The 27,660-nt window shown below is 43.1% G+C and overlaps 1 protein-coding gene across 1 annotated transcript in view; it reads right to left on the minus strand.

Moving 5' to 3' along the window:
• The window catches only part of KIAA1324L (KIAA1324 like), a 102,347-nt gene that overhangs the window by 9,498 nt on the left and 65,189 nt on the right, over positions 1-27,660 (minus strand). Inside the window, exons 3-18 of the mRNA XM_017807855.1 lie at positions 24,459-24,654; positions 23,614-23,761; positions 21,124-21,210; positions 18,663-18,768; positions 17,872-18,024; positions 16,505-16,593; positions 13,194-13,374; positions 12,306-12,434; positions 11,253-11,343; positions 9,566-9,668; positions 8,164-8,301; positions 7,618-7,881; positions 6,543-6,716; positions 4,868-5,057; positions 1,414-1,510; positions 76-177 (exon numbers count right to left, since the gene is read on the minus strand). Of these exons, the coding sequence (XP_017663344.1) occupies positions 76-177; positions 1,414-1,510; positions 4,868-5,057; positions 6,543-6,716; positions 7,618-7,881; positions 8,164-8,301; positions 9,566-9,668; positions 11,253-11,343; positions 12,306-12,434; positions 13,194-13,374; positions 16,505-16,593; positions 17,872-18,024; positions 18,663-18,768; positions 21,124-21,210; positions 23,614-23,761; positions 24,459-24,654 (2,248 nt within the window). The remainder of the gene's footprint in view (positions 1-75; positions 178-1,413; positions 1,511-4,867; positions 5,058-6,542; positions 6,717-7,617; positions 7,882-8,163; positions 8,302-9,565; positions 9,669-11,252; positions 11,344-12,305; positions 12,435-13,193; positions 13,375-16,504; positions 16,594-17,871; positions 18,025-18,662; positions 18,769-21,123; positions 21,211-23,613; positions 23,762-24,458; positions 24,655-27,660) is intronic.

Below are 27,660 nucleotides of genomic sequence, written 5' to 3' on the forward strand. Positions count from 1 at the left end.
TACAAATGAGTTTTGTAAAGATTACCTGAGTAGCAAAGGCTTTTTGGCACTACTAAGATACAAACACTCAAATACCTGGGCACAGAAAGCTCTCCTTGGCCTGGTTTGTTGAGGTTGCATCTCATTGTCACAACAGTTGCACGGCCATTTTCACAGGAGGTTGTCACTGTTGAAGACCTAATGTCAAACAAAAGGAGAAAAGTAACACGTTTCCCCCACAATAAATACATGTTGCTCTTTCATGGATCTCTGTCCATTCATGCAGCTGCAATACCGACAAAATACCCTTTACCACAGCGCTTTTCACTTTGTCAGCTGAAAAAATAAAGGAGCAACAGAAGCAGGGTAGGTTTCACCACTTCATTTAAATCTGAAAGTGCTCTAAGATGCTACTCAGGGAACTGCTGTGGTTCTCTAGCTGGTTTGAAATCTGCTGAGTCAAGGAATAAACTTTCCCACAAAGCAGAATAGAACAACTGAAAAAGAAAATTGCAGGTGCTGTTGTTGGTGTGTTACTCTGCTGGAGAGTTTATGATGGCTCACTCCTCAGCTGCTAATCTGAGAACCACACTGTCCCGAACTAGCACAAGGAAAAGGGGATTAAAAACATGGACCTTAGTCCAGTATAATAGACACTGTAAGCCAAGTTCATAATATGCTCAAAGTGGGTCATTGGTGTGGAGTTCAGTTTGCAGAATCAGACTCGTAATTTCACATGTGCATGAACTGCTGATATCCAAAATCCTACAGTCAATTAAGATCTGTCATTAAAGCCAGAACAATCCAGAGAGCCAACCAGCAGGACAAATACAGGTAAGTGCCTTAAGCTGAATAGCCCCAGGGGCTCCAGAGTCCCAGCTTAGAAAACCAATTGCCGTGAAGACACCAGTGTATAGACATCTGGACTGAGCTGACCTTTGAGCTACTTCTTACCCAAGCTGAGGCTTCGTAAGAAGTATTTCACTCTTCTCTATTCTTTTTATGGAGAAGAGTGAAGAATTGGAAAAGCATACTAGTAACTGTGCGTGTTCAAACAATTGCTGTTAATCTTGATTAGTTCTTTTTTGTAGCATCAAAGTAAATGCAAATGAAAGTGAAAGAAGATATGTAAAGGGAAGTGGACATAGCAAAGTGATATATGAGAAAATATGAAAAGAAACAGGACACGGGAAGTGGCATCTGGATGAATCAAAGCTCTGGTATCACTTCCTACAGATAAAGCGTAATTCAGATTTGAGTAAACAGTGTTTGCTGACTTTATAAGATGTTCTTCAACATGCCAATCAATATCAGCCAGATACTGATTCAAGTGGCAAGGATTAAAGCTGAATTACAGATCCTCCCTTACAGTTTTAGTTTCCCTTAAACAAATGAAGAAATTTGACATAGCAATAAACAGTATTTTTTACCTACTTGTAAAAGAAATGCACATCTGGTATTTTGCTTGCAGAGGGAGGAAACATATCGGCCTTTATGCTGATATTTTCCAGCATTGTTTCAACTGTAGCTCCTAAAATTTGAGAAGGAAAAAAAAAAGGAGCAAACTAAGAATAGATCTTTGAGCAGTTAGCATGTAATATTTTCTCAGTCTGAAAGGTATATATCTCACTTAATAGCAATTAATGGCATTACTATGCGTTACACACTTTCTTTTATTCTAACTAAACCTTCCAGATTTACATGTTCCTTGTACAGTCTGATTTGCTCACACAGACATAGCAAAACAAAAAAATTAATAAAACACCAGTGTAATAATTTTTACTCTTTTATATTAATTTAAAGCAATCAATATTAAAGAATCATAAAATAATTTAGGCTGGCAAAGGACTGCTGAAGATTCTGATCCAGCCACGCAAAGCATATGCCTTGAACTTATAACCCTCACACGTCGTAACCGTGTAACAACCTGAGCAATTTGCAGTACTGTGAGAGATCCTGCAATGTTTCAGAAGAGGGAGCTGTGCAAATGGGAATGCATCCTTCTAGGGAGGTGAAAAATTGCTACGACAACAAAAGAAAGCAGTAGAAGTCAGAAACTGGTGGAAAGATGGGAAAGATTGAAGAAGTTTTCTGCTTGTTCTTGAAACAGTTCATAGAATCACAGACTCATGGAATGGTTTGGGTTGGAAGGGAATTTAAAGATCATCTTGTTCCAACTCCCCTGCCAAGGGCAGGGATACCTTCCACTAGACCACGTTGCTCAAAGCCGCATCCAACCTGGCCTTGAACACTTCCAGCGATGGGGCATTCACAGCTTCTCTGGGAAACCTGTGACACTGCCTCACCATCCTCACAGTAAAGGATTTCTTTCAAATATCCAACCTAAAACTACCCTCTTTCAGTTTAACCCATTACTCCTTGTCCTACCACTCCATGCCCTTGTAAAAAGACCCTCTCCAGCTCTCTTGTAACCCCTTTAGGTACTGAAAGGCACCCTAAGGTGTCGCTGGAGCCTTCTTTTCTTCAGGATTAACAACTCCAGCTCTCTCAGCCTGTCTCCACAGGAGGGGTGATCCAGCCCTCTGATCATCTTTGTGGTCTCCTCTGGACTCACTTAAGCAAGTCCACATCCTTCTGATGTTAGGAAAGACAAACTTCAACCATTCAAAAATATAGCAATTGATATAAAGAAAGGGCAGCAGAAGAGCTTCATATCGTTTCTCTGTACTAGGAAAAATATCAGGAGTATCTCCTTGCTTTCCAAGACAATGACACCTGATTTCTTCAGTGGCAGGAGAGGATATTGACATCTCCTTGGCATGCCTGCTTATGAACTAGCAAACCCATACCGAAAAGTCACCTTTAATAGAGCTTTTAATTACTTTCATCATGGCTAGGCTTCGCAAACGAAGATTTAGGAAGACTCTATCCACATTTGTTACAGGCACACTGGTGGCTTATGAGGCCAATACGAGACAGACATATCCGACTGCAAAAGGCACAGCAGAAAGACTCCTTAGATGGTGTATTCTGCAATACACGGTTCTTTCTGCGTTGCCTTTTCTCCTCGAGAGTGATCCTGCGTGTGTTCTCGAAGGAGACAGCTGCGTTATAGATGGTGTGTCTCCAGGCCTCCCGATTGGAGGCCAGAGTAGACCAGTTATGGTGATCAATATGGCCAAGGCTGAGATGTTGTTTCAGGGAGTCCTTTTATCTTTTCTTCGGGGCTTCTCTCACGTGGCAGCCAGTGGCAAGTTCACCATAAAGCAAGAGCTTTTAATTACAATGAACTGACAACAGACTCATGGGGAGGAAATATGATGACCCAAATTACAATGCGGCTACCATGATGAGGCAAAATAATGGTAAGTGAAAATGAGTTTCAGTCCATGGATAGATACACAATGAGTGGAAGTCAACAAGAATTTATGGAGAACAGCTTTCGTTGAACAAATCTGATCTCATCCCTTGAGTGTTGATGAATTTTGTTGCTAAAGAAAATTATGTAAATTTATCAAGTATTTCACTAATTACCACATGAGATTCTAATTAAAAAGTTAGCAATCTAATAACAATTGAGTGCACACTCTGAATTAAAAACTATTTAGCTAAGTAATTAAAAAATTATCTGGCCATGGGAAACTCTCATGAAATGTGGTATGTCTCCAGGCTTCTCTAGGCATCGATATTGAAGTGCCAAAATGCAAGATTATTGGCAGGCACCTGCAAGCAACTACATAATCACTGTTGGTAAAGTGTGAGACAAAGATTAAGAGGAACAGGAATAAAATACAAAGCATTTGGTTCGTTTGGTAAGATGGTCCCAAACAACCTAAATATATTTTAGTGAAGACAAGTGGAGCAAGGCAGGCAGGCCAGTCTTAAAGTGTAACTGAAAAAAAATCCAGAGTGGACATCAGAAACAAGAAGGTGTCATAAAATCCCTTGAGTCTGGAGAAAGAAGGACTCAGGAATTCCAATGACAGAAGTAATTTTTATTGCCATTATAGCAAATTAAACACTGGAATAGTGTTCCATTCTGTGCTTTAAGAAAATATTAAAGGTTATAGAGTTGTAGAAGGAGCCTCAAAATTATTCAGATGCTAGAGATAAATACATGATAGCAAGAGACTTAGAAGAACTTGGTCTACTTAGCTTATCAGAAAAGCAGACTGGGGAAGGTGTGATGATACCAATACACAAAATATTTCTTCAAAAAAGAAAATGTGAGTGTGAAATGGAGAAAGAATAACAAGAAGCAAGGGCTGAAAAGTGAAGCCAAGGAAATTAAAATAGGAAACAAGTCTGCTTTAAAATCACACACAGAGACAGTCTTTGATTAGTGGAAAAAAATACCAGTGACTGTGGCAAAGCTTTTATTTCTGGCAGTCTTAAAAGTCCAGGTTGAATGATCTTCCAAAGATGCGCTTTTGTCAAACATGAGTTTCTGGGCTCAGTGCCAGGGAGCAAGTACAAGCACTCAGTGCCTGTAATGGATAGGTGAGCAGACTAAATGACTTCATTGCCTAATCTGGTCTCAGACTCTGGGAACTTGTGAGCCAGATCAGTGCAAGCCTTAATGATGTGTGTGGCCCCATGCTGCCCTAAACCTCTTCCTTTCTTGACTAATTATGTCCCAACACCAGTTTCTTCTTCTGAAATTGCCCAAGTGGGGTCTTGGTATGGGCAGAAACACTTAGACTCATGTGACTACCACAGTCAATGGTCCTGCCCTGAGCAAGGCGGGCAGGAAATGTAAAAGCAAACCCATGCTTTGTAATTACATTATCCATTATACTGAGTCTTGGGCTGCCCCTTCACTCTTTTCCCAAGGTAATGTAGCTGCTGAGCCCAGAAGGATTTACTCTGCAGCCCTAAATACATGAGTACATTCATGATAATAGCAAGCAGAAGACAAACCATATACCTAAGAACCTGTCAGCAAGGCTGTTGGACTGCAGAGCCAGGGCTGTTCGGAAACCTTTGCTGTCTGACGGGATGATGGTGGACTGGCAGACAAAAGCTCCCACAAAATTGGAAAAATCTTCTGATTCTGCAACCATGTCCTTCAGAGTAACGTCTGTAATGTTGTCAGTGCAAATTGCCATCTTCTTCCCCTGTGGACAATCAGGGAAAAAAAGGGGGAAGCTGTTGATTGTTGATAAGATGTGAAAAAGTTTGGGAAAGGAAAGATTGCAAACTTTCTGATTGCAAACTGGGTGAGATTCATTACTTTACCTTATAACAACTTGATGTCTCTATGTGTCTGTCATAAGAGGGACAAATTGCAGCAATAAACTGTGCCATTGTGAAAGCTCCAATTGAAGCTTTGTACAGACTCAGAAACACAATGTCACCTCTGGCATGTGTCTTATCAGAAATCTGTGCTGTGGAGCACTCCTCTTAGTTTATCCTGACAGCACAGTGTTTACTTGCAGAGCATAATAAAATGGCTTGCAAAGAAAAACCTTATTTCCTTTCCCTTCAAATAATATAATGTAGAATACCTCTTTATTTGGGATTTAATCCAGACAAAATATTTTCAAAGCACAAATACATGAAATCCCTAAACAGATATACAGCCTTCAAGGCTGCCTTAATGTCACATGTCAAGACCAGTGCTAGAATCAGAGCAACAGCAATGAAAGACAAATCACCAGACTCAGTTTTCCTGACAAAATGTCAAGCACTCACCACCTAATCATGGTTGGTAGCACTGTAGTACCATCATAGTAATTTGGGAAAATTAAGACCAGATCCACAAGGGAGTCAGCATATCTGCACTTTTGTCAATCTAGTTGTTAGCAGCTCTGATCCAGGTGGTAGTTAAACACACATTTAAACCTAAAAGTATGCAAAATGATGTAAAGAAATGTGACTATTCATCTGTCTTAACTCATGTATATCCTTTGGTACATGGGCAAAAGACTTCAGAACTTTACAGGGCTGAACATTAATGTAAACTACATGTGCTGGATTTCATGGGACAATGTACAACACTAGTACTGCTCTGAAAGGTCAATTTATGTATGTGACAACAAGCTCTGGTACAGTCCAAGCCCCAGAGAAAGGTCTCTTGACTCTGTTTGACTCATCAACTAAACACATTTTTCCACCACTTTCAAAGGCTGCAGTCAAAGTCAGCACTGGGCACCTTGGTCACTGGCAGACAGCAGGGTGACCAGGGGCTCTGCTGACTACAACACCTCCAGTCAAGTCATGAGGGAAACATATGGAAAGAAGTTGTAAGGTGACAGACTCAGACTCTTCACTTGAGCTCCTTGGTGGCAGCACACAAAGGTGAGGGTTGTGACTCAAGTGACTTGAAGGCACAAGAACTAAGAAAAGGCAGGGATGTGACAGGGGTTTTCTTTTGAGCATTGTTTATGGCCTAAAACTTCGTCATCTCTGCTCTGGAAAATCATTTGGCTGCTCAAAAATCCTCTTGCTCTGCTAAACAAGATCCAAAGGGAAGTGTTTGTGCAGTGTTGGTGACAATTCAGATGAAGGAGAGTCCTTGTCCTGCCTCAGTGTGACCCCAGATCATCAACACAGGCAACAAATTGGTTCATCCCCCAACCCTCAACATCAGCTGAGCTCACCTCATTCCCACACAGGCTGATATTAAAGAAGTGGAAGAACTTGGTCCCTCGGGAAGTGAAGCTGGGTCCGCTCATCAATGAGCCCACCTGGCTGAGGTTGCTAAAATTGTAATTCAGGCTCTGGTTATCCTTGACATAGGACACCAGGCAGTCACTGAAGCAAGCAGAGTGGTCCTGTAAGGAAGGAGAGGCATCCATTAAAGAGCAGTTATGGAACAGCAGCAAACCATTCCTCTGGGATTTAAAGCAAGCAGGTGCAGACAGGACTGCTTTCCTTGTTAAGGATGAAGGGCAACTCTGTCCTATTCCTCTAATTCATCTTTCTCTTGGGAGAATTCCCATTCCTGTTTCAATCCCTCGCAATAACATATCAGGACTATAACGTTCCCCAAGCCTGGTTTTTCTGCTGTTCACTGCATTAGCCAAGAAAATGTAGTTTCTTTCTTTGTTTTGTTCTCTGTGCCTTTAGGATCCCAGTGTTCCAGCTCAAAGCTCTGTAAACAGATCAGAACATGCCCTTGGTTACATTTGTATCTTGCAAAGGAAACACAACAAACAGCCCAAGACACAAGGACTGTATATGAACCCAACTGAAGTGAGGCAGAATACGAACAAATTGAAGCAGTTTTTCTGGTACCTGTGCAGCTCCTTGCATGTAATAAATGCTTACTAAGGCTTAAGGGCAATTTCATGTAAGAGGCACTTGTTACAGGTTTCTAAAGGCACAGACACATCATCCAGCAGAGAAAGTCCCTGAGTTTAAAACAGCGGGTGTCTGGGACAGTTTTAGGTAGAAGCAACATATATGCTTGCCCTCTTCATACTGTCCACAGCTTCTTGAAACAAATCTTTTTTTGAGCTGATGTTGTCAATTTTATCTTATTACTGCATATTTACAAACAGAAATTAGGCTAGTGACATCTCTGAAAGAGCGGGCTCACTGGTTATATCTAGACTCCACTGCTCACAAGGCACATACCTGTAGGAAAGAGCTAAAACTGGCCCTTGGGCCCTTTGAGCTTATAGCCCAAAACCCCCTGTCTGCCCATCGCTCAGAAACACTCAGTTTCTATACCTTGGTGCTCCTGCTGCCAGGCCCACAGGGGATGCAGGCTTCCCTGCCATAGACCTGGTGAATGGACAGGAAGGTGTTGGCCGGACACTCCTTGCACTGGCTGGTCTCCTTCTCGATGTAGTGTCCTGGCGGGCAGGGCACGCAGGATGAGCCAGACTGCTCCGAGCCCAGCGCACAGGCCCGGCAGGAAGAGGCCACTCCATCCACTGCGTTGGTCACGGTGATGGAGTAGATCTTGGCCATGTCATTGATGAACTGTCTGCTCTGGAACGAGAGCCAAGGAAACCACCCTGGTGTCGTCGCACCATTGTGTTTGGACACAGATGGACAGACAACTCTATGCATCCGTTCAGGGATCAGCTTATTCATGGCTCTGTCCCTCCTCCTGGATCTTTTATCCACAGCTGCCTCCCCAGGGCTGCTTTATGGTGAGAGCCACTCACTCCTTACAGGAAGCCTGTGAGCTTCAACAGAGGGTGAGAGCTCTAGGGATGAGTGTCCAAGGAAAGCTGTGTTCTAAAGACCCGTATGTAAAGAAGCACTTACATCTTGGCCCTCGTTTATTCTCTGAAAGGCCCAGGTGAATGTGAAGGAAGCATTTTTGGAGATGATGTGAGTGTAGGATTGTTTTTCTTTACTTCTTTCCCATGATTCCACCACATTGGTATTTTTTCGATTAACATCCTAAAAAATGGATATATTTAAAAAAAACCCAAGCAAAACAAACAAACAAAAAACCCACACATCCCCCCACACACACACAAAAAGCATGGTCATACTACACTAAACACTAGCATTTTATGATATAGAGATTAATGTATAAAGGACTTTACAATCACATTTAACAATTAATAAAGCAGAGCAAACATACTTATTCTGTTTTCCACAACTGGCAAATTTTTAATTGAGAATGGGTGGCTGTTCCAAAAGATGTTGTAGTTCATATAAGAGCTAAGTTCAAAGTCCTATAGTAGTTTATAACCATTATGAGGACGGATTCAGCACAGTGGTTCTTTCAGATTTGAAATTTTGTTTGTATGTAAAACTTGTGGGTACCAGAGCACAGAAAGGGGAAGGCAAAAATTCAGAGATAAATTGTAGTTTCTGACATCTTCAGATACCCACTTTGATGGTGTCTCTTGTGAAAGAGAACTGAGGCCAATAATGCAGCACCAAGATTTACATAACAAAACTCCATTCAATCTATGTTTATGTTTCTTATTCTCAATCAGCTGCAAATGTTCCAGTGAAAGATGCTTTTCCTTTAAAACAGATTCCTTTAAATTGCCACTAAAGACAGACTCAAATTACCACCTAATTTCCACTCAATCCTCTTTAAATTAAGAGCAGATTCCCCTAAAGAGCCACTAAACACAAAAAAGGACCAGCTTCCCCTTTCACTGGAAGGGGCGAGGGAGCTGTCACAGATCCAGTTACTTTCCTCAGCTGATGGACTTTCAATAAGCAGACCTTGAAAGTAAGTAAAATGGTACTTTCCTTTCACAAACAAACATCTGCCTGCTACCCTACTGATTCCCCAGATCATTGACAGAATCAAGTCTAAACTTCCAAATTGTCCACTTCCCATCCCTCTATCCCACATCTTGACTTTTGGCTCTGTTACTAGAGGCCGGCTCAACTGCACAAGAGACACTGATAATTTCATCAGTCAGTTTAACAGGGAAAAATTTGGCTCTTTAGCATCCAACAATTTCTTTTAGAATAAACAGATAACCAGGAATGGTTCACAACTCATGGGGTGGAGGAATTTCTCTAGATCATTCATTAAATCCTTCCTGCAAGGGCACTGCAGATACTAAACTAATGTCATACTTAATCTTTAGCATAATAAACCAAGTGCAACTAATCACACCTATGTAGAGGTATTAGAGTGACTTGTGGAATATCAGGCTCAGTCCTTAGTCACGGAGAAAGAGGTCTCACTTACTGCCATAAAGTACAACACACAATCTGCTGAACAGATGGTCTCAAAAATAAAAGTAATCCGTCCTAGTTCTGCCCCAGTGGCTCCTGTCACTGATGTCGGAGGTCTGTTAAACAGAGAAGGGACAAAACATTTACACGGTGCTCTCCAGACAGGCAGCAGTCAATCCTTCAAATTCCTTTTGGTATGCTGAAACCATCAAAGTCTTGTCACAGAAAATCTGCCCTTGCAGAACAACAGAGACCAGGTTTCACAGTGGCTCTGCACTGGGTGTTGGCTGCAGCAGGGTCATTTTTTGAGTGTCTGAATTCTTTATTGTACAGTTTCCTCCTTCTAATAAATACCTACATTTGACCATATTTGTAGGGAATTTCATTACTAAAATGCATTAAATATTTTAAGTGATTTACACCATTTAAGTTGCATCTACCCTCCGCTGATGGGGGATGCTTTTCAGGAGCTTCACACAAAGTAGAAGTATTCAGGGTGCCCCCCCTGTGAGGCCACACGTCAAATCCTGTGTCCAGTTTTTGGTCCCTCACTACAAGAAGGACATTGAGCTGCTGGAGCATGTCCAGAGAAGGGCAATGGAGCTGGCAAAGGGTATGGAGCACACGTCTTATGAGGGGTGACTGAGGGAGCTGGGGTTGTTCAGCCTAGAGAAGAGGAGGTTCAGGGGTGACCTTATCACTCTCTACAGCTTCCTGAAAGAAGGTTGTAGTCAGGTGGGGGTCGGTTTCTTCTCTCAGGTAACAAATGACAGAACCAGAGGAAATGTCCCCAGGTTGTGCCAGGGGAGGTTTAGACTAGATATAAGGGAAAATTTCTTCGCTGCAGGGGTGGCCAGGCATTTGAACAGGCTGCCCTGTGGTGGAATCACCATTCCTGGAAGTGTTCAAGAGGCATGTGGATGTGGCGCTTGGGGACTTGGTGTAGTGCTGGGTTAACAGTTGGACTCAATGATCTTGGAGGTCTTTTCCAACCCTTATTATGCACCTTTAATTTAATTGCTGCTTGCCCATACTGTAAATTAGAAATCAGGGTTTGCTCAGTGGGTGTAAGAAGTCACCAGCTCCCTCAGCTGAAATACAGCAAAGGAAGGCTGATGTTCCTTTTGCCATACCTTACCTGTCTCACTATTTTGCACCCGATCTGAGCTAGGAGTCTAATCTCACTCTTTTGACAGAGAGGCACAACCACCTCAAGCAGATATTTCACTCTGTCCAAGGGTTCAGGAGAGGTGGGATATCCCATTCTCCTGCAGTGCCTTCATCTCCTCACAGACTGTGCAGGCTGCCTGGAGCCACAGGGCAAAGTAACTTGGATTTCACTAAAACACTGAAAGGGCAGGCTCCAATATCCACCCCACGGCAGGTTTAGCTGGTTGCTTTGGAACAATTTAAAACCAGAGGGATAGGAGTATCTCTTCTCAGTTTCCAGACAGCCAAACATCTGGTATCTTGGAATGAAACAAACACTGCTAAAAACTAAGGTCTTACATACTTGTCTGCCTCAATGGACTGACTGGGGACTGCTTGGAATAAAATCCAAGTTTCCTCCTGTCTCTCATTCATTACATTATTCCATTTCTGAAAGGAAAACCCAGATGATTCCAGGGGTAGTGTGAAATAGGTGTAAGAGACAGAGATATACGAGAAATACGTGGGGGAAAAAAAATCCAGTTCCTTACTTAAATCCTGGGATGTGCAGGTTCAAGATAAGATAGTCATTGTCAGAGCCTCCTGCCCCACTCTGGATGTGATCACCAGCCACCTCCCAACCTTCATAGGACAGAAAAAGAACAAAATTTCAATAAATAGATGGCAAAAAAAATCTATCTTAGCATAATTTTTTAAGCAATTCTGTACTTCAGTGTATTTTAAAGATACCTGGTATAAACTATAGAGCAATATCATAATGCTTTTCAACGAAAATTTTAGCAATTGTATGAACTGCTGATTTTACAGGCAATTGTCACCTTTGAAATCAGCACAGCAATTGAAATTCCCTGACCTGTGCTGTGCAGCTCAGGGGGGATGATCCATCTGATATCTTCCAGCCTTAAAACAGATGAATCAATGAATCCGTGTGTTAAATGTTAAGCATATACTTCAGTTCCCTTCTGCTCAACACACATAATTCAAAACTTGAGTTACATCAGTCTGACAGGGTGGATCAGACGGAGGAAAATCTGTCAGAGAAGGCTGGAGGTGGGAGAAGTCCCAAATGGGATCATTTTCACCGGTGAGCTGTGACTGCTCTCTGCTGCAATTTTAGCACATGTGCAGAGAAAAAGCTCTGAGTGCTAAATGAACAAAATCACAGACTTTAATTAAGTTTTCCAAAAGAATTACATATAACCTTGATGGGCGTAGTTATAACAAAACACAAAATGAGATAAAGCGAGGGAGAAGTCAAATAGTGTTTTTTTCAATGGTGATATGAATGCATCTGAAGATGCATTAAAATCTGTGTGGGATAGGTCCTTGGCTGAGGGGACTTCACACAGGCTGCAACTCCTGCCCTCTTCTGGTGCACGAGAGATTTTTCATTTCTTCTTTGTGATATTGTGACAGTGTGATACTGACTACAGGAAATTTCAAGCCTGGTGCAATTAAAGAGAAGGGGGAAAACTGTGTTGTGAGTCATGCAGCAAAGAGCACACTCGTTTTGATGGGTGCTCCATTACAGCAGCGATCCATGCAGGAGAAAGGCACACAGCAACACAGCAAGTCGGGCTCACCGTTCATCCCATCGCATTTCGAGTTGCCAACATTAAAGCAAGATGTCTTCATGTTGCCTGGCAGGATGTTCCACCACTTGTACTCAAACCCAAGGGCTGGTTCAGTCCCAGCAGGGCAGGCTTTGCACTCTGCAGGCCAAGAGGGCAGGAAAAGGATGTCACATGGCCAAAGCGCATCTCAAACAGGGTTTTAAAGAACATAGTTACTACTTTTTTACTCTCTGGTGCAAGTAATAAGCAAAGAAAATAATTTATTTCTTTGTAATTAAACAGTCAAAGACTTATCAGGACCAGAAGAGTGGAAATGAGACCAGCATTTTATTAATTGTAGATAATAAGTTGATTGTAAGTAATCTGCAGCTGGCCTCCAAACCTACATTTCGTTTTTAATGGGTTCAGCTGAAGGTTTGATCATGCTGGTAAATAAGAATTCTCACAAAATGCTGTAAGGGACAACTGAGCTAATACATCTCAGAATCAACAAGCCAGAAGTAAGACTAAACAATGTTGGCAGGGTACAGATGTGACAGTACTTAAAATGAGGTTTTCACAGGAAAGAACTTGGCTTGAGCAGAAGAATGGGTAAGGAGGAATGACTGGCTGTAAAAGTTCTGATTCCCCTCTCAGAATCCCTTAAAATAACTCCCAGGATGTTTATATCAGCCAAGAAATGAATACAGAACAGAGCAGGTCAACTTAGAGCAGCAATCCCTGAAAAGAAAGGACTTCTGAGAGAAAACAGATATCCAGCTCCCTCTCTCCAATGTTATTTAACAAGTATTTTATGCAAAATGAACTCTGGCTTCTGATGATGCATCATTTAACTAAGTCACATGCAATCAGACAACTGGTTTTGGGGACACACACAATTTTTTTGCAGACTCCTACCCTGCGTCCCATCCGAAAATGTGCCTGGTGGGCAGGGAGTACAAGAAGATGAGACGTTGTTGTAGAAGCCAGGATTGCAGGGTGGACAATCCTGCCTCTCTCCAGAAGGAGGTAGGGTCAATGCATCAGGGAGATCCTCTCTGCAGATCTTGGGTTCAATCCATTTGTACATGATCTGGGTCTGGAATGAGAAGATACTGAGCTCACACTGTGTGCTATGAAGCTTTAGGATTAGACGCACCAATTAAGGTCTCCCTTGTAAATTAAATCAGGGTATTCCCAATGACTGAGGTCAAAACAAGACATTGTACATCCAGGACAATAAAGGGAAGGTTGGATAAAGGAAACAGAAGTAATTGGGTTCACAGGAGATTCCAAGATATCAGACCTTAAGGACAAAAAGAAATGTGAAGCTTAAAATAATTACTACTGTTCATTCCTATTTAATTAGTAAATATCCCCATGGAAACATTTCTGAGGAAAGTCAGATAAATAATTCTAACAGCTGCACAAGCAATCTCTGCATTTTTATTGCAATAACAAAAAATATACCTTCTGCATTATAAATTGGGAAGGCATCTGTTAGAGAACACCACAAGTTCTGTATTTTTTCTCCATACTGGCCTGTTCTTTGAAAAGTCCTCAGTTTCTCTCCAGCCATTTTTCACCTACTGAGCAAATGCCAAAACCACGCAGGAGCTCTCCCAGCCCCTCTCTAGTCCCTCTGCATCACCTAAGGAGCCATTTATGAACACTTACATGAGTCAGTCCATGGTGTTACCATACACAGCAGTATGGTCTGTCTGTCATCAGCTCTCTCTGAGAAGAAGGTTTAGATGAGATGCATCACCTGTGAAGTTGGGTTTCAAATTTCATCTTACTTTGGGTCTATCTCTGAAATGGTTTTATATCTCAAGATGAAAATTAGTTGAATTCCATAACTGAGAAACCCAGCTGGCAAGAGTGAAACCTGACCACAGCGAAACCTGACCACAGCTCTTGCTCTGGGTAATTCCACCCTTTGGTCCTAGTCAGGGATCCTTGAGGCCAGAAGCTCAGGTAAGCAAGATTTCACCTTATGAATTTGATCCAGATCCCTTGTCATCTCGGGCGTTGAGCTGCTTGCACTCAAGGTTAGCCCTCTGATAACACAGAGCACTTCAAGAAGTATCTTTGAAACTGTTTGAAAAAAATAAGCTGGAAGGAGTTTCAGTTCAGACTCAGACCTTGGCTCCTGGGAGCTGCAATTAAACCGAGGCTTTCACACTTCATCACTGCCTGCACTTTTTTGCAGCCCTGCCTGTGCCAGGTCATGTACCCTGGCTGACCCACATCCTGGCTGGCCCATGGACACAATGTCCCAGCTTAACATTGGTTGTGTCTCATCACTATGGACTTGTTCGGCCACCTCAGCTCAATCTGGCCGCTGGCACTGGGTCTGCTTTGCCCACTTTGCTCAGGCACTGAGGGACTGCTCCTGCTGTCAGAGCGGCACCTGTTCCTATGGATCAGTCTCTGCCCTTGGTGCTCCTGAACTTAAAGGATTTTCTGGAGTATTGCTCCAGAAATGCTTCAGCAGCGTCACAGTGCCCAACGTTTAAAACGAGAAGGCTCAGAAGCTGGCAAAGCATGGGTGGTTGCCCAGAGCCCAAACACACTGCACACCACAGGAATCCTACTGTGTCTGAGCAGTGAGAAGAGGGTCAGAGGGTCTCCACAATCATGGGATGAGGGTCTCTGACGCTGAGGCTGAAACAGTCAGCCTGGGATTTTTAAAGCAGCAGGTAGATGAAAAGTCAAGAGGAGTCAAGTGCCTCAGTCTCCTGAGTCCCTTTCTACACATGGAGTAGGACATGAGGGAGACAACAATCTAATCTAATGTCCAATGAAAATCCTGGCTTATTTTAGTAAGACACGGATCAGTAGGCTGGTTCTTTATGGCCACTATTCACCCAAAGATGGCCTGCACAATCAGGCCCTCTCATTGAGCTGCATCACACGGAGAGATAGATGGGGAGTACAGCAAACTTGGACCAATTTTCAGAGCTGCAGAGCACTAAGCAGTGAGAGCCACGAAAAGGGTCAACAGTAGGAGCCTATTCAGTGCCAGGGAGACTTGGATCACACAGAGCAGTGATAGGGTAATCTGCAGGAGGTTGCAATTAAAGCAGTACCTGGGGGTGTAGCAGCAAACACCATTGCTAATTTCTCAGGTCATTAGAGGCAGTTAACAGAGCAAGAATCAGTGAGTCAAGACCAGGTTGCAGAGCCTGCCAGCTCTTGGGCTAAACTCACTGATGCTTCCTTATTAAAGCACACAAGATCTCAGCTGAATTTTGGAACTGGCTGATAAGGAGACTCCAAAATACTCCATCCTGCTAGCAAATATTAGGCCAGCAACATGCAGGTGCCAGGGATTTTTACTGCTTGCAATCCCATCCAGGTCTAAGAGAATTGGGAAAGGAAAGAGACAAGCAGGCCTGACCATGTGTTCACACCTCTATGAGCTTCTTATACCAGTAAACAGGAGTTTCTTCTCCAAATTCCACAAAAATTCCCACTTGATTACAAGGACAAAGGGCAGGAGAGCTTCAAATCCAGGCTGCTCTGCCAGCAGGTTCCTCTGTGAGATGAGATACCCAGCGGACCTAAAATCTCTGAGTGAAACAACCTCCTGAGAGTGCAGGTGATATGAGGCATGGCAAGCACATTACCAGCAGTTAAGCTCTGCTGCTGCACGTGAATACTCACAGGCTGTGTATACAACATAATTTCAACAGATCATGGGCCCTTCTTTGATGTTAAAACTGAGGGACCTGACACATATTATACCTATGCAGCCAAACACTCTTCCATTTGAAATAGGAATGGTCATATCCAATGATCCTGTGCCTGGGCACTGCTGGGACAGGGCAAGTTATCACAAGCCCAAAATATGCCAGGAAAGATTGCTAACAACCATAGAGCCAAGTTTATTCTGGGACAGTACTTCACCCAGTGCTCCAACCAGCATGGAAGCATGGAAGTAGCACCAGTGACCCCGTCAGACTCACCACAAGTGCAAGGAGCTTATTGTCTCACGGCAACAGATCCCTTAAGCAGACCCATGACAGGCAGATTCTTACAGAGAGATAAAGGCTGGAGAGAAGGCAGCTAAAGGACAAATCCTAAGCCTCAGAGAAATTCAATGCTGAAAACAAAATTGGGAAAGTAACTGGGAAAGGGATTCCTACAAACCCTACCTTGTTTTCAAATCCAGAAGTAGCAGTAAGGTCAATGAGGATAATAATAGTATCATGCCTTCTACTTACTTTTCCTTCCTTATCACATGGGGTATGGATCTGGAAAAAGTCTTTACTTGTGCATGGAGGACGTTCTATACATGCACTGGATCCCTCATCTAAAAAGAAAAGGTGATCGACAGAATATTAAACTATCAAATAGTCCCTGGAAACAAACATAACAAGCTTAAAATCTGGAGATTAAAGTGAGTCAGCAGAAAAATACAAAACAAGTATGAAAAATCAAGCTCTTAACGAAGTCTGCACGAACATTCCCCTGAACTGAAGTGGCAGAAGAAGGAAAATACCAGCTATGCTTATGCTGCCACAATGAAATTCATTGATTCAGTATGCCCAGGAAGAATTATTAGGAAGAAGTTCTTTACTATGAGGGTGGTGAGGCACTGGAACAGGTTGCCCAGAGTAGTTGTGTATATCCTGTCCCTGGAAACAATCAAAGACAGGTTGAATGGGGCTTGGAGCAACCTGGTCTAGTGGAAGATTCCCTACCCATGGCAGGGAGGTTGGAACTAGATGATCTTTAAGGTCCCTTCCAACCTAAACCATTCTATGAGTCACCCAAACCCTCACCCCAACCCTTCACCTTCAAGCAGTAATTTGTGCAGTTTGCCAACCATGGGAATATGTTCTCACTCAATAAGGAACAAAATTACTCCAACCCGTTAGAAACTTCCTTACAACACTGGTCCAATTCTTCCTTTTCTCAGATATTTTTGCAATATTTCCTTTCCCACTGTGAGTACGGGCACAGGTCCCAATCATTTGCCATAATTGGTGATAGCAGGTTCTATGTTTGGTAACATATTCTTCAAGGAAACTAGTACAAGGGAGAAAACTGAAGACATTTTGACTGTGAAGAATAGATTAAGATCATGTTATGTGATGGTCACCAGCTAACCAGAGCTGGGAATGCAGAGGACTTTGGGACTAGGTTTTGCAACTAGATCACCACATCTTCCAAGAACAGCCAAGGCAGAGACAAGCTAGAGAGAGTATTTAGAAAGGACATTCGTCGAAACGTGTGAATTCTGAAGGAGTGATGAAGCAAATTCATGTCATCACCAACCGATAACACAAGTTACCACGAGAGGGCACAGCACAACTGTTAAATCCTTCAGAAGAACGGTTGCCTTCCAGGTCATAAAGATCTCCATCCCTTCATGTTAACATGGATGACCTTATCCAAGTTCGACTGTGGTCCATTATGTATATGTGCCCTCTGCATATTTTGGGAAGTCCCACGTTCATTTCCCCCTTGCATATCAACTGGAGACTAAATTTCATTGTTGTATACAACCATTCTCACACCTCAAAAATCTGATGACCTCATGTACTCAGACCCTCCTGGTTTTGCTTAACCCACTTTGTTTATGTACCTGCATAATACATTTCTTCTTTACACTTGGTGCACTCTTTAGCTCCTTTCTCAGAATAAGTATTTCGTGGGCACACCTGGCAGCCAGATGCACCTGGTTTGTCACTGAAGGTACCAGGCTTGCATGAAAAGCATTCAGACGTGTATGCAACTCCTGTAAACAAATTAAAACACTGAAAGAGAGAGGTACACTCCATAACTGCTGCCTACCTGCTTATGGGTGAGAGCAAGCCAGCTGCATAAAACAGCATAAAACCCACAGACTTTTACCACTTGCTTTAGACACTTTGGCTTTGCTGACTCATAATTTACGTCTTAAATCTTTGTTCCTCAATGTGAGTCTGACCCATCTAGGAACTTTATATGACACTTCGAGTTTGATCACACTTAGAACAGGACCAAAAAAGCAACTGCAGATGAAATAAATAATTTAAATATTAATTTAACTGTCAATGTTGTGATATATATCCATTTATCACTGTTAAGAGGCTTACCAATATCCAGGGTGTTTCTATACTACATTAGAGAACCCCTGCTTATTATTTTCTCTCTCTATTTGCTAGGCCAGTCTTCTCCACTAGATGGCATCATTTACCAGATAAATTAATTTTTGAGCCTTTTTCTGACAGCGTGAAATTTTGCTGTTCTGTTTTTACACTTTAGAGGAGCAGACAGGGGACAAGAGGCTAAAAAAAATTCACTTCAATGCTCTAAGTACACCAGTAGAAATAGCACTTGGCAAACAGTGTGAAGAAAGAGTGAGATAAGACATAAAAGACAAATAACTCTTACCTTCAATCGTGATGTTTTTCACCAGAACTGGTTTTACTACTTTGGAGCCCATGAGAATCCCTGTTGTTCTCCAGTATAATATATTGCTACCTGATTTCAGAGTTACCTGCAATAACACATGTGACAGTTATCAGACATCCCCTCACCAAGGCATTTTTTAATTTCCTACTTCCACTACTCAGATTTCTTGCATCCTAGTAGTGATCCTGGCTTTTCCTAAGCTGCTTAGTGTGTCAAGAGGTAATGGGGAGGGGCTGTACAGACATCTCTGAGGAGAGTCAAAGTGAGCTTTATAAAAAAGTTTCTCAACACCCAGTTTTATGGAAGAACACCAAGAGCTGTTTCTGACCTTGTTGTAAGCAGAATTTGGAAAAAGCTGTTCCTGCCTTTATCTGTCTACCCCTGGCACTCGGGAGCTTTTATCTCTAGCTCTATGTTCAGATATAGTCAATCAGTTTGTTTTTAAAGCCTCGACATACGCTTTCATAAAGAAACTCAACACGACCCAGAGTTCAAAAATCCAGGCTCACAAGTGAGTTTTGTTTAGAGGCTTTAAAAATCAAGCTCTGCCTGCATCTACACTACAGCATTGTGATCAGTAAGCCAGACACAAACCAGAGCTGGCCCCAGAAGCAGTCCCAACTCTCCTGCTCGTTTCTGACCCCGAACAGCAGATCAGATGCAGAAAACAACCTGTTTTCCAGCTGCCCTGGCCCACTTGTTTTTGTCATGTGGTTCAGTAAGTGGCTGCCTGTACTGGCATGGGAAGGGTGGTGGCATCATGGCTGGGATAAGGGGCAGAAGGAAGGCAGGAGCACTTCTTTCAGCAGCAGTGTTGATGCTTTCTGCCTTCAACTCACTTGTGTAACTACAGTGTCGCTCTCATCAATAAAAACAGCAGGTTTACCAAGCTCCTACCTGTCCTGCAAAGCTGTACCACAACTACTAGGCCAGTACAAGATGCCTATTGCCAACACAGTGATGTTGGCCTGAAGGTGCTAATTTTCACACAGGAACAGGGATAAACTCTACCAGCATAAGAGTCCAGGATAATGGCATATACAGCAGTGCTGTACAGGTCTGACGTGACCACGATTTTTGTTCACCCAGGATGAAGAGTTCAGAACTTCAGCAAAGTGGAAATACAGCCTGTTTTATCTCCCACACCCAAGCAGTTACTACCCAGGGGGGCAGAGGAGATCTAGGTTACCACAGGTAACAGCAGAACTGGGACCATATTGAACCAAACATCCTGTTGTGTGGGGTAGAGGCATCCAACATCAGCTCTGGTATAGCAGGACTTGCATGCTGAGAGCAGAGGCTGCAGCAACCACAAGACTGGGCTCAGAGAAGCCACCGTGACAGGATTTTCAGCACAGAAAAAACCCTTCAGGAGCGCCAGAATCATCATCTCACCTAGCTCACGTGTCTACATTTCAGCCAGGCATCTCAACAATCTTCATAGCCAGTGAAGACACCTGCATACCTCAGATGATGAGCTCAAATGGCACCATCTCCCATGCAGACTCTGTCTACACCCCTCAGCTCACCCAAGTCCATGTCCTGGATTTGGATCTATGGTTTAACTCATGCCCCTCATCCCTCCTCACCCAGATCTCCAGACTCCCGATGTAATCTTGCATCTGAGCAAAGAGGCACTGCCAAACAGAGCTGGCTCAGGAATACGTTTTCTCCTCCAGGAGGATAAGCAGACCATGGAAAATGGAAAGCATGCTGCTGCCTATGCCCATAGAAGCCTTTTTCTTCTGGCATAATGTTGCCTATGCTTTACCTTTGCTGATAGGGCTCTGGGGACAAGGGTATGGTGGTTCAGTGGAAGCCGGGCCTCAGCTAATGAGCTGGTCTATGCATGGTCTGTCACAAAGCAAACCCAGCCAGCTGGGTCACAGGTCAGCCAAAGGGCTCCTGCTCCTGACATGGTCAGTCTCATATCCATGCTGCAGGAGTCACCCTGGTGCTGCCAGCTTGTTTTTCAAACAGGTAAGTCCCTAGAGAGCAGAATCTGGGTGCAGTCCAGCTCTTCTGCACACAGTTGAGAATAAAATGTCTGTCCTGCTTGTCTCCACATACACCACATCCACTGCTCTGCTGAGACACAGGGAATAATCTTGTGTTCTCATGAGCAAACAACTGTTGTAGAAGATTTCAATTACAGCCGTGCAAAGTGATTGTGGCATGCAGATTTGCATAAATCTATTTAGCCTCATAAAGCACTTGATTCAAAGCCCAGGGAAATCAATACAAAGTCTTGCTTCTATATCATTTGCTTTGGGATCAACTCCTTGGGGATCTCTGTGACTTTTCCCCTCAGTACTAGGAAAGCTGTGCTTCTTCAAATGCATTCACAGAAGCCGGCCCGTGTTTGGTGTCTGCCCAGTGGAAATCACAGACATTTATAAATGGAAAATAATCTTCTTGAAGCAATTTTTCATACACTTACAGAATGAGAGCCCCATTCTCCATTGTCTGTGAGCTTCACCCACTTGTCTGCTGTGGACTCCATCTCTTTGCATTGGTCATTTTGTATCTGTTAATAAAAGCACAAGATCAGTGACCACAGTCAGGTGCATCTCTCTGTCAGCATAATGACTGCTGCGAATTAAAAGACAGCTTTGTTCCTCTCATCAACATATTTAGGACACCAGTTGCCTTACCTGTGGCAAAATAAACCCCCAACTTTCAAAATCTGCTAAAGTTTAATAGTGCCTCCAATGACCACCTCTGATGTAGATGGCAAAAAAAGCAGCAGGAGGAGATCTCAGACTTATCCTCTCACTGTCTGGTCAGACAAGAATACTGAGCATCATATCTTGCCTGCTTCCTCCTTCTCCTGAGCCAACCAAGACTTAATTCTCTAAAATCCAGAGGCCATGGACTTCTAAGTCAGAGGGGAAGTAGGATTGGATGGGCCAAAGCTAGAAGAACTACTTTCTCTGCAGCGAATATCTGCTGTGTCTTTGGCCCGCTGTCACCTGACCTAGGGATGAGAGTAACATTATCAAGCGAGAGGCAACATGCCATGGAGAGTTTGTCCTGGCAGAAGTGTGAGGTTGATTGTCCCTCACCCAGGTCCAGGGCAGCTCAGAAGCCTTTCCTTACAGCAGCATTTGGGACACTTCTTGGGACACATTTGGGATGCACAACCCTGCATCCTACAAAGCATCTGTACACTGAATTCCCACCTAGATCAACAGCACTGAGGAAAAGAGGTGAGAAGAAGCACCTATGTAGAAGGTAGATCCCTAATTATTTTGTGGAACATGAGCTACAGCATCCTTGTGTCATGGTTTCCATCTGCAAAAAGGAGGAAAGAATATATAGTCTCTTTTCACTAGGTGTAAAGGGCTTCAATACGTAAGAAGAGCCAGGGAAAGGCAGATCAAACACTTCACCATTTCCCAGTAACCTGCCACTGAAGAGCCACTGTTGGGAGCTAAAGTGCCATTTTTAAATATATTTAAACAAAAGGCCATGCTGGGGAAAAAAATTGACTTACAGGAGTGTTAAATATGGTTTCCCTGAAATACTAAGACTGACTAGGAATTTATGGGTGTTTCTATAAAGGACTGCACCACTCTGCAGACACTGCTTTTTGAACAAGGAATGATAAATTTAGAGGAGGTGAATGAGTGGGATATGGATAAAAGCAATAATCAAAAAGCCATTTTCAAAGCCAGCCCTCAGAGAAACAATACATTTGCTCCATTGCAGGAGCAGATCTGTCAGTCAGTCAAGCAACTGGAGCTGGGATTCATAATCCTGCCACATTCATGTGACAACAGAGAGTACATTTGCAGCTTTCTCCCTATGAAAGAGGCAGAATAGTCTAATATAAAACTGAAATGGCTAACAGCCTTGCCTGCACTATCTGTTATCAAAGTGCAATAGCAATCTATCACACATAATTTTGTCCTCCTTTCTCAGCTCTACTCAGAGTAAGGATACTTTGCACTTTTCTCCAGACTTCAAGAAATATTACCAACATCAGCTAAGACTTCTCACTCCTGTGGGGTACCATGAGCTGTGTTTTTCAGATAAAAAAACAGAGTTTGTCAGACAGATACAGAGGCAGTAACAGAGGAGACTGAAAATTTCCAGACATCTCCCTCTCTGAGTTGTCCTCCCGTTACATTTTTTTCTCTCCCAAATGACAGGTACAACATGACAAGGACAGCAATACAGGTGTCAGTGGAACCTTCCAAAGCACCTCAATAATGTGGGACATATACACCACACTGCAGATACTGGCACTGGGAACCCTCTGGCTCCCTGGACCACAACCAGTCCATCCATGTGGGCAGACCAGGATTGCCTTCCCCATTCTGGTTGCTGCTGATCAGACTGTTTTAGCAATCTGGGTACAGCATGGTGCAAGCCCAGTCAGGCTGCTCCCAGTTCAGAGCTGATGATCCCCAGCCCCTTCATTTCCCAGTGCAGATGCATCCTCAAAGCCTAATTTCTACTGAAATTCGTGTGAATTTCTCCTGGTTTTCTTTTCGTCGTAATTACTAGGACACAAATTCACCTAAAATCAGAATTAAGGTTTCCACATACTACTACCTCGGAAGAAGTCTTTTTAAACATTAAATCCCTTTTTAACATCTCAAGTCAAACACCCCTAAATGTGAAGCATCTCTCACCAATAACTGTCTTGCAAAAGGCTGGACTAACTGGGGCAGTCGTGACCCCTAATGGAAAAATCTCAGCGCATGGCAGGATAAGATCAGTTCTGCCTGAGTTTTGAAGATGAGATAAATACCACAAGACAGCATAAATGACAGAAAGAGAAGAAGATTTTTTTACCTTGTTCAGCAATAACAAGCTATGGGCATACGGGGAATGTAGAGGGGGGTAAATCTGCTTCTAACGGTCTTTATCTGGGTTGAATTCTTACAATATAAGGTTGGATTCACCACGTAAAAGGCCTTACAAAAAATTCAAAGAAGATGTTGTTGTCAATATACTGGTATTCGAAGAAGACAGAGCCGGATTTCTTCAGGTGCACAGCGTAGATGAGGGAAACCGTACAATCGTCCCTGTTTGACTCGATGTAATTCCCTCGAGGCGTCCATGAAGAGCTGATGAACATAAACAAAACAAGCCTCAACTGAGATCACAGATACTGAGGAAACTATTCTTACACTACCATACAAAAACATGTTACATAATAAAGAACCCAGAATGCCACAACAGATAACTACAGTGAATTTTTTAATTCATTACTGGATTACCATTTATTTTTCAACTCTAATAGATATAACAGATATACTAATTGTATTTTATATCTAGTTTTATGTTTATATGTTACATGAATAATATAAAATATGATACTTTTCATTAAAACTGTGCGTGTGAAAGAATATGGTATGAAAAATTGAGGACCCGGCCTACATAAGAAAGGTTTATTATCCACAAGTTCAATACAGTTTCAATTATACTCAGAAACAGCCTTCTGCAACCACTGTGGGTCTCTAAATAGGCTGTAAAAGGACCTTTTAGCCACATTTACTATGCCATGACCCTGGAGCTTTACAGCTACAAATAAGAGCAGCTCCAGGCTGGTCTTAGACTCGCTAGCGGCTGATGAGCCCAAGGAGACCACGTTGACAGCAAAGAGATGGCTACAAAGTTCACCTCCCAGCCGCTCTTGTTTGCCATTAGTAGGGCTGGTTACCCTCTGGGGAGCTTAGATGAGTCATTAAGCAGCTTTGTGCTGCTGAGCTGTCTCAGGTTTACCCATGGCTGCGTAACCCAGATGCAAACAGAACTTCTTACTTGTTGCAGCTGTCGGCTTTATTTTCAGATGAGCCAACTGCCGTGTCCATGAAAGTCGCCACGTTGGAGAATCCTGCTGGCAACTCGTCCCACTCATCAAATTTGACCCCGCTGCCCAGTGAGTAGGTCCCCTCTGCACACTTGCTGCACACCTGGTTCTTCATCTCGAGGTACTCACCAGAGGCACAGGAGAAAGCTGGGGAGACAATCATTTACAACACATGAATGGATACATTAATCCTTATTAATTTCCATTATTTTTCTGCCACTTGCTTAATTAAGATTGAACTGCCACTAAAGGGAACCAGACAGAATGCGCCAGTCCCAGGAACACAACAGCTGAACTAGCAACTATCAGCTGCAAAATTGAGATGTTCACCAGTTTTCTGGTGAGATGTTCACATGTTTTTCACTGATGTGGCAGCACTGAAACCAAATCCCAAATGATGGCTCCTGATTTGCAGCTTGTCTCTATCGGCAAAATAAGATTTTAGAAACAAAATCTCTGTTGACAGACTGTGTCCAAAAGCACTTTGCAAAAATGAGGACTTATAACACAGTTCTCCTCACCCTTGATCACCCAACTGTTACACCTTGAGCTTAATTAAAATCACTGGTACCTGAAAGCCAGAACAGACTTCTCTCACCCACTTGTATGGCAGCTAAGAGGGGTGTACAGCAGTACACTGATGGTAATACAACACTACAAACCTTCACTGAGAGTAACAAGGGTCTCTCCATGTTTCTCCTCACATGAACTGTCTACAAAGCCTCGAACATCTTGCCTGATAGACCAGGTGGTCTTGGAAAAGATCACCCATGGGTCTTTGTCTAGCAGATGAGGATCTTTGACTGGGGGGACATTAACATGCTGAGAAAATAACCACTGGCTGTCAGCACAGCAAAGACAGTTTTCAAAACCTGTGTAATTAGAGGAAGTATAATTAAGAGGTATATTCACAAAGTGTCTTTTTTACTGATGTCTCTAAAATTATTTCCTCCAAATGACTGTATCCCCTTTAGCCCCCTGATTACCCCTCTGCCTGCCAAGAGAAGATTATTCTCATTATGTAGAAGAAACCTGGACAGTAGCTGAAGTCCTGTATGCCCACAGTTCCCTGCCTGTGCCAGGAATCGTAACTCCTACCTGGACACTCATTTCACTGGCAGGCCACCCCACTTGCCCCCAGCAAGTCCTCTTTGAGACTCAACATCCTGAATGGAAAACAAATGAGCACTTTCTGCAGCACATAGTACTTCCTACATTGCTTGCAGATTTTTAAACTTAACTATGCCAGTCTAGCCGAAATAGAATTCAGAGCAACATACACAACTCGCATCCCAAGAAAGAGTGGGTTTTTCTACTGTTTCACACATGCCACGTTGCACAGTGAGAGATATTTCATACACTCTCTTTGACAGACATAAACTCATTAGCCTGAGAAACTGCAGGATGAGACCACACTGCCAGCCAAAGTGGTGAAACTGGCCCAAAATAACCGACGCCTGCTGCAGTCCCAGCAAATGTGGTTCCACAGATGTGCTGATGTTTATGTGCAGAAAAACTTGTTTGATTGTAAGTACTTTGATAAACTCATGGCTGAATAACACCATTTTCCATCTGAATCCAACTAACAGTTCAAGCTCCCATTTCTGTTCCAGGTCCTGCAGCATTTCCTTGTGTAATTGCCCTTGACGAGTGGCACTGGAAAGCAGATAAAAGGTCCATTTAATGGAAAGATCTGCCAAAGGATAATTTTTCCCTGTTGGTCATACCAGCATAGTCTAAACTTGAACCAGTGGACTTCAAGCCAACAGCTTTCTAAGCCTGTTGCTCACTGATGAGTGGACCAAGAGGGAAAGTGGACCAAGAAAGAACCCAGGCAGAGGCAGATGCTAGGGTGAGGATACACAAGGAAATACTGCTGCAATGGATTTTGTGAAAGACTGACAGGCCAAAAATCCACCCTCACTGAGGAGAAGTGGTTTTCTGTAGGCAGTGGCACACCACACAGCAGTAGAGCTAACATCCCATCTGAGTAACTCTGGGACCTCAATTCAAGCCATAGAATGTATCTGCAGCTGGAGTCAGAAATAGCTTTCTCCAGAGACTCCAAGAAAACCAGTGAGCACTTCCCACATGTCTGAACTGAGACCACACTTTGCACAGCTTTTCACCTTAAACGTGTAAAGGTGCCCTGTCTCACTTCTTTTGCATTTTTAATAAACCTTGCTTTATTTTTTCCTTTTGAAGGGTGCAGAGAGAAGCCATCGGGAGGGAAGTAGAAAAGTGAGCTCTCTCATGACATATTTGAATTCTTTAACAGTTTCAATTTTTTTTTTTAAAGAAAGCTAAATAGCAAAAATTGAAAGCACTGCTTAACCATTCCAGAGTTGTGAACTTCAACTAAGGAGTCAAGAACCATGACCAATTCACTGCCATAATGAAGATGCAGAAAGTAGCAGAGCCTCCTCTTCCATTGCAGAGAGGTTGAGCAGAGATTATTACTTTAACTGAACTAATATATTTTAACCCTTTTCAGACTGATCATTTGAGCGAAATAAAAGGTATAAGAGATCAGACTGACTGCCACACAGGACATGGTCTCTATCTCTCACCTTCCAGGAAAGAGATGAGCCTTTTTCTTATTCGAGTGGAGAATTACCTTCTTTCTCTCTTCTAAGAATTGTATTTCAAAGGCAGCAGCATTTCCCATCAAAACACATCCAACTGCAAGCAAACTGGCTCTGAGCATGCCAGCTGCTTGCCAGGTTCAATTTGGGGCTGAACGTGGCTAATGGCAACACAAAACACTTTCGACATTGGAACAGATGCAACATTTGGTCTCGTTCCAGGCGGTCGGGAGCAGCTGGAGGGGGATGGGGAGGAAATACAGCGTGTGATGAGCAGGGAGATGGTCTCACAGTGTCACACAACTTGGTCTTCTAGCAAGGAGACAAAAAGCCAGGGCAAACCGTCTTAATCTAAGCAGCATCAGTTCAGGCGTTTGTCCCAGTTGGAGACAGGCAGGCTGTGGCTGTGTCCCCACAATGGGTCAGAGGCGCTTGTGGTGGGACAGGGCACAGACAGATGATCCATCTCCAGGCACTGGCACTTCGCCTTGCTCGTGGCTGCTCCATCTCACTAAGACGTAACTGAGCACAGGTGCAGCACTGACCAGTGACCACAGAAAACACTTGA

This window comes from Lepidothrix coronata, unplaced genomic scaffold (genome assembly GCF_001604755.1).
Source record: "Lepidothrix coronata isolate B3197 unplaced genomic scaffold, Lepidothrix_coronata-1.0 Scaffold20, whole genome shotgun sequence".
NCBI lineage: Eukaryota > Metazoa > Chordata > Aves > Passeriformes > Pipridae > Lepidothrix > Lepidothrix coronata.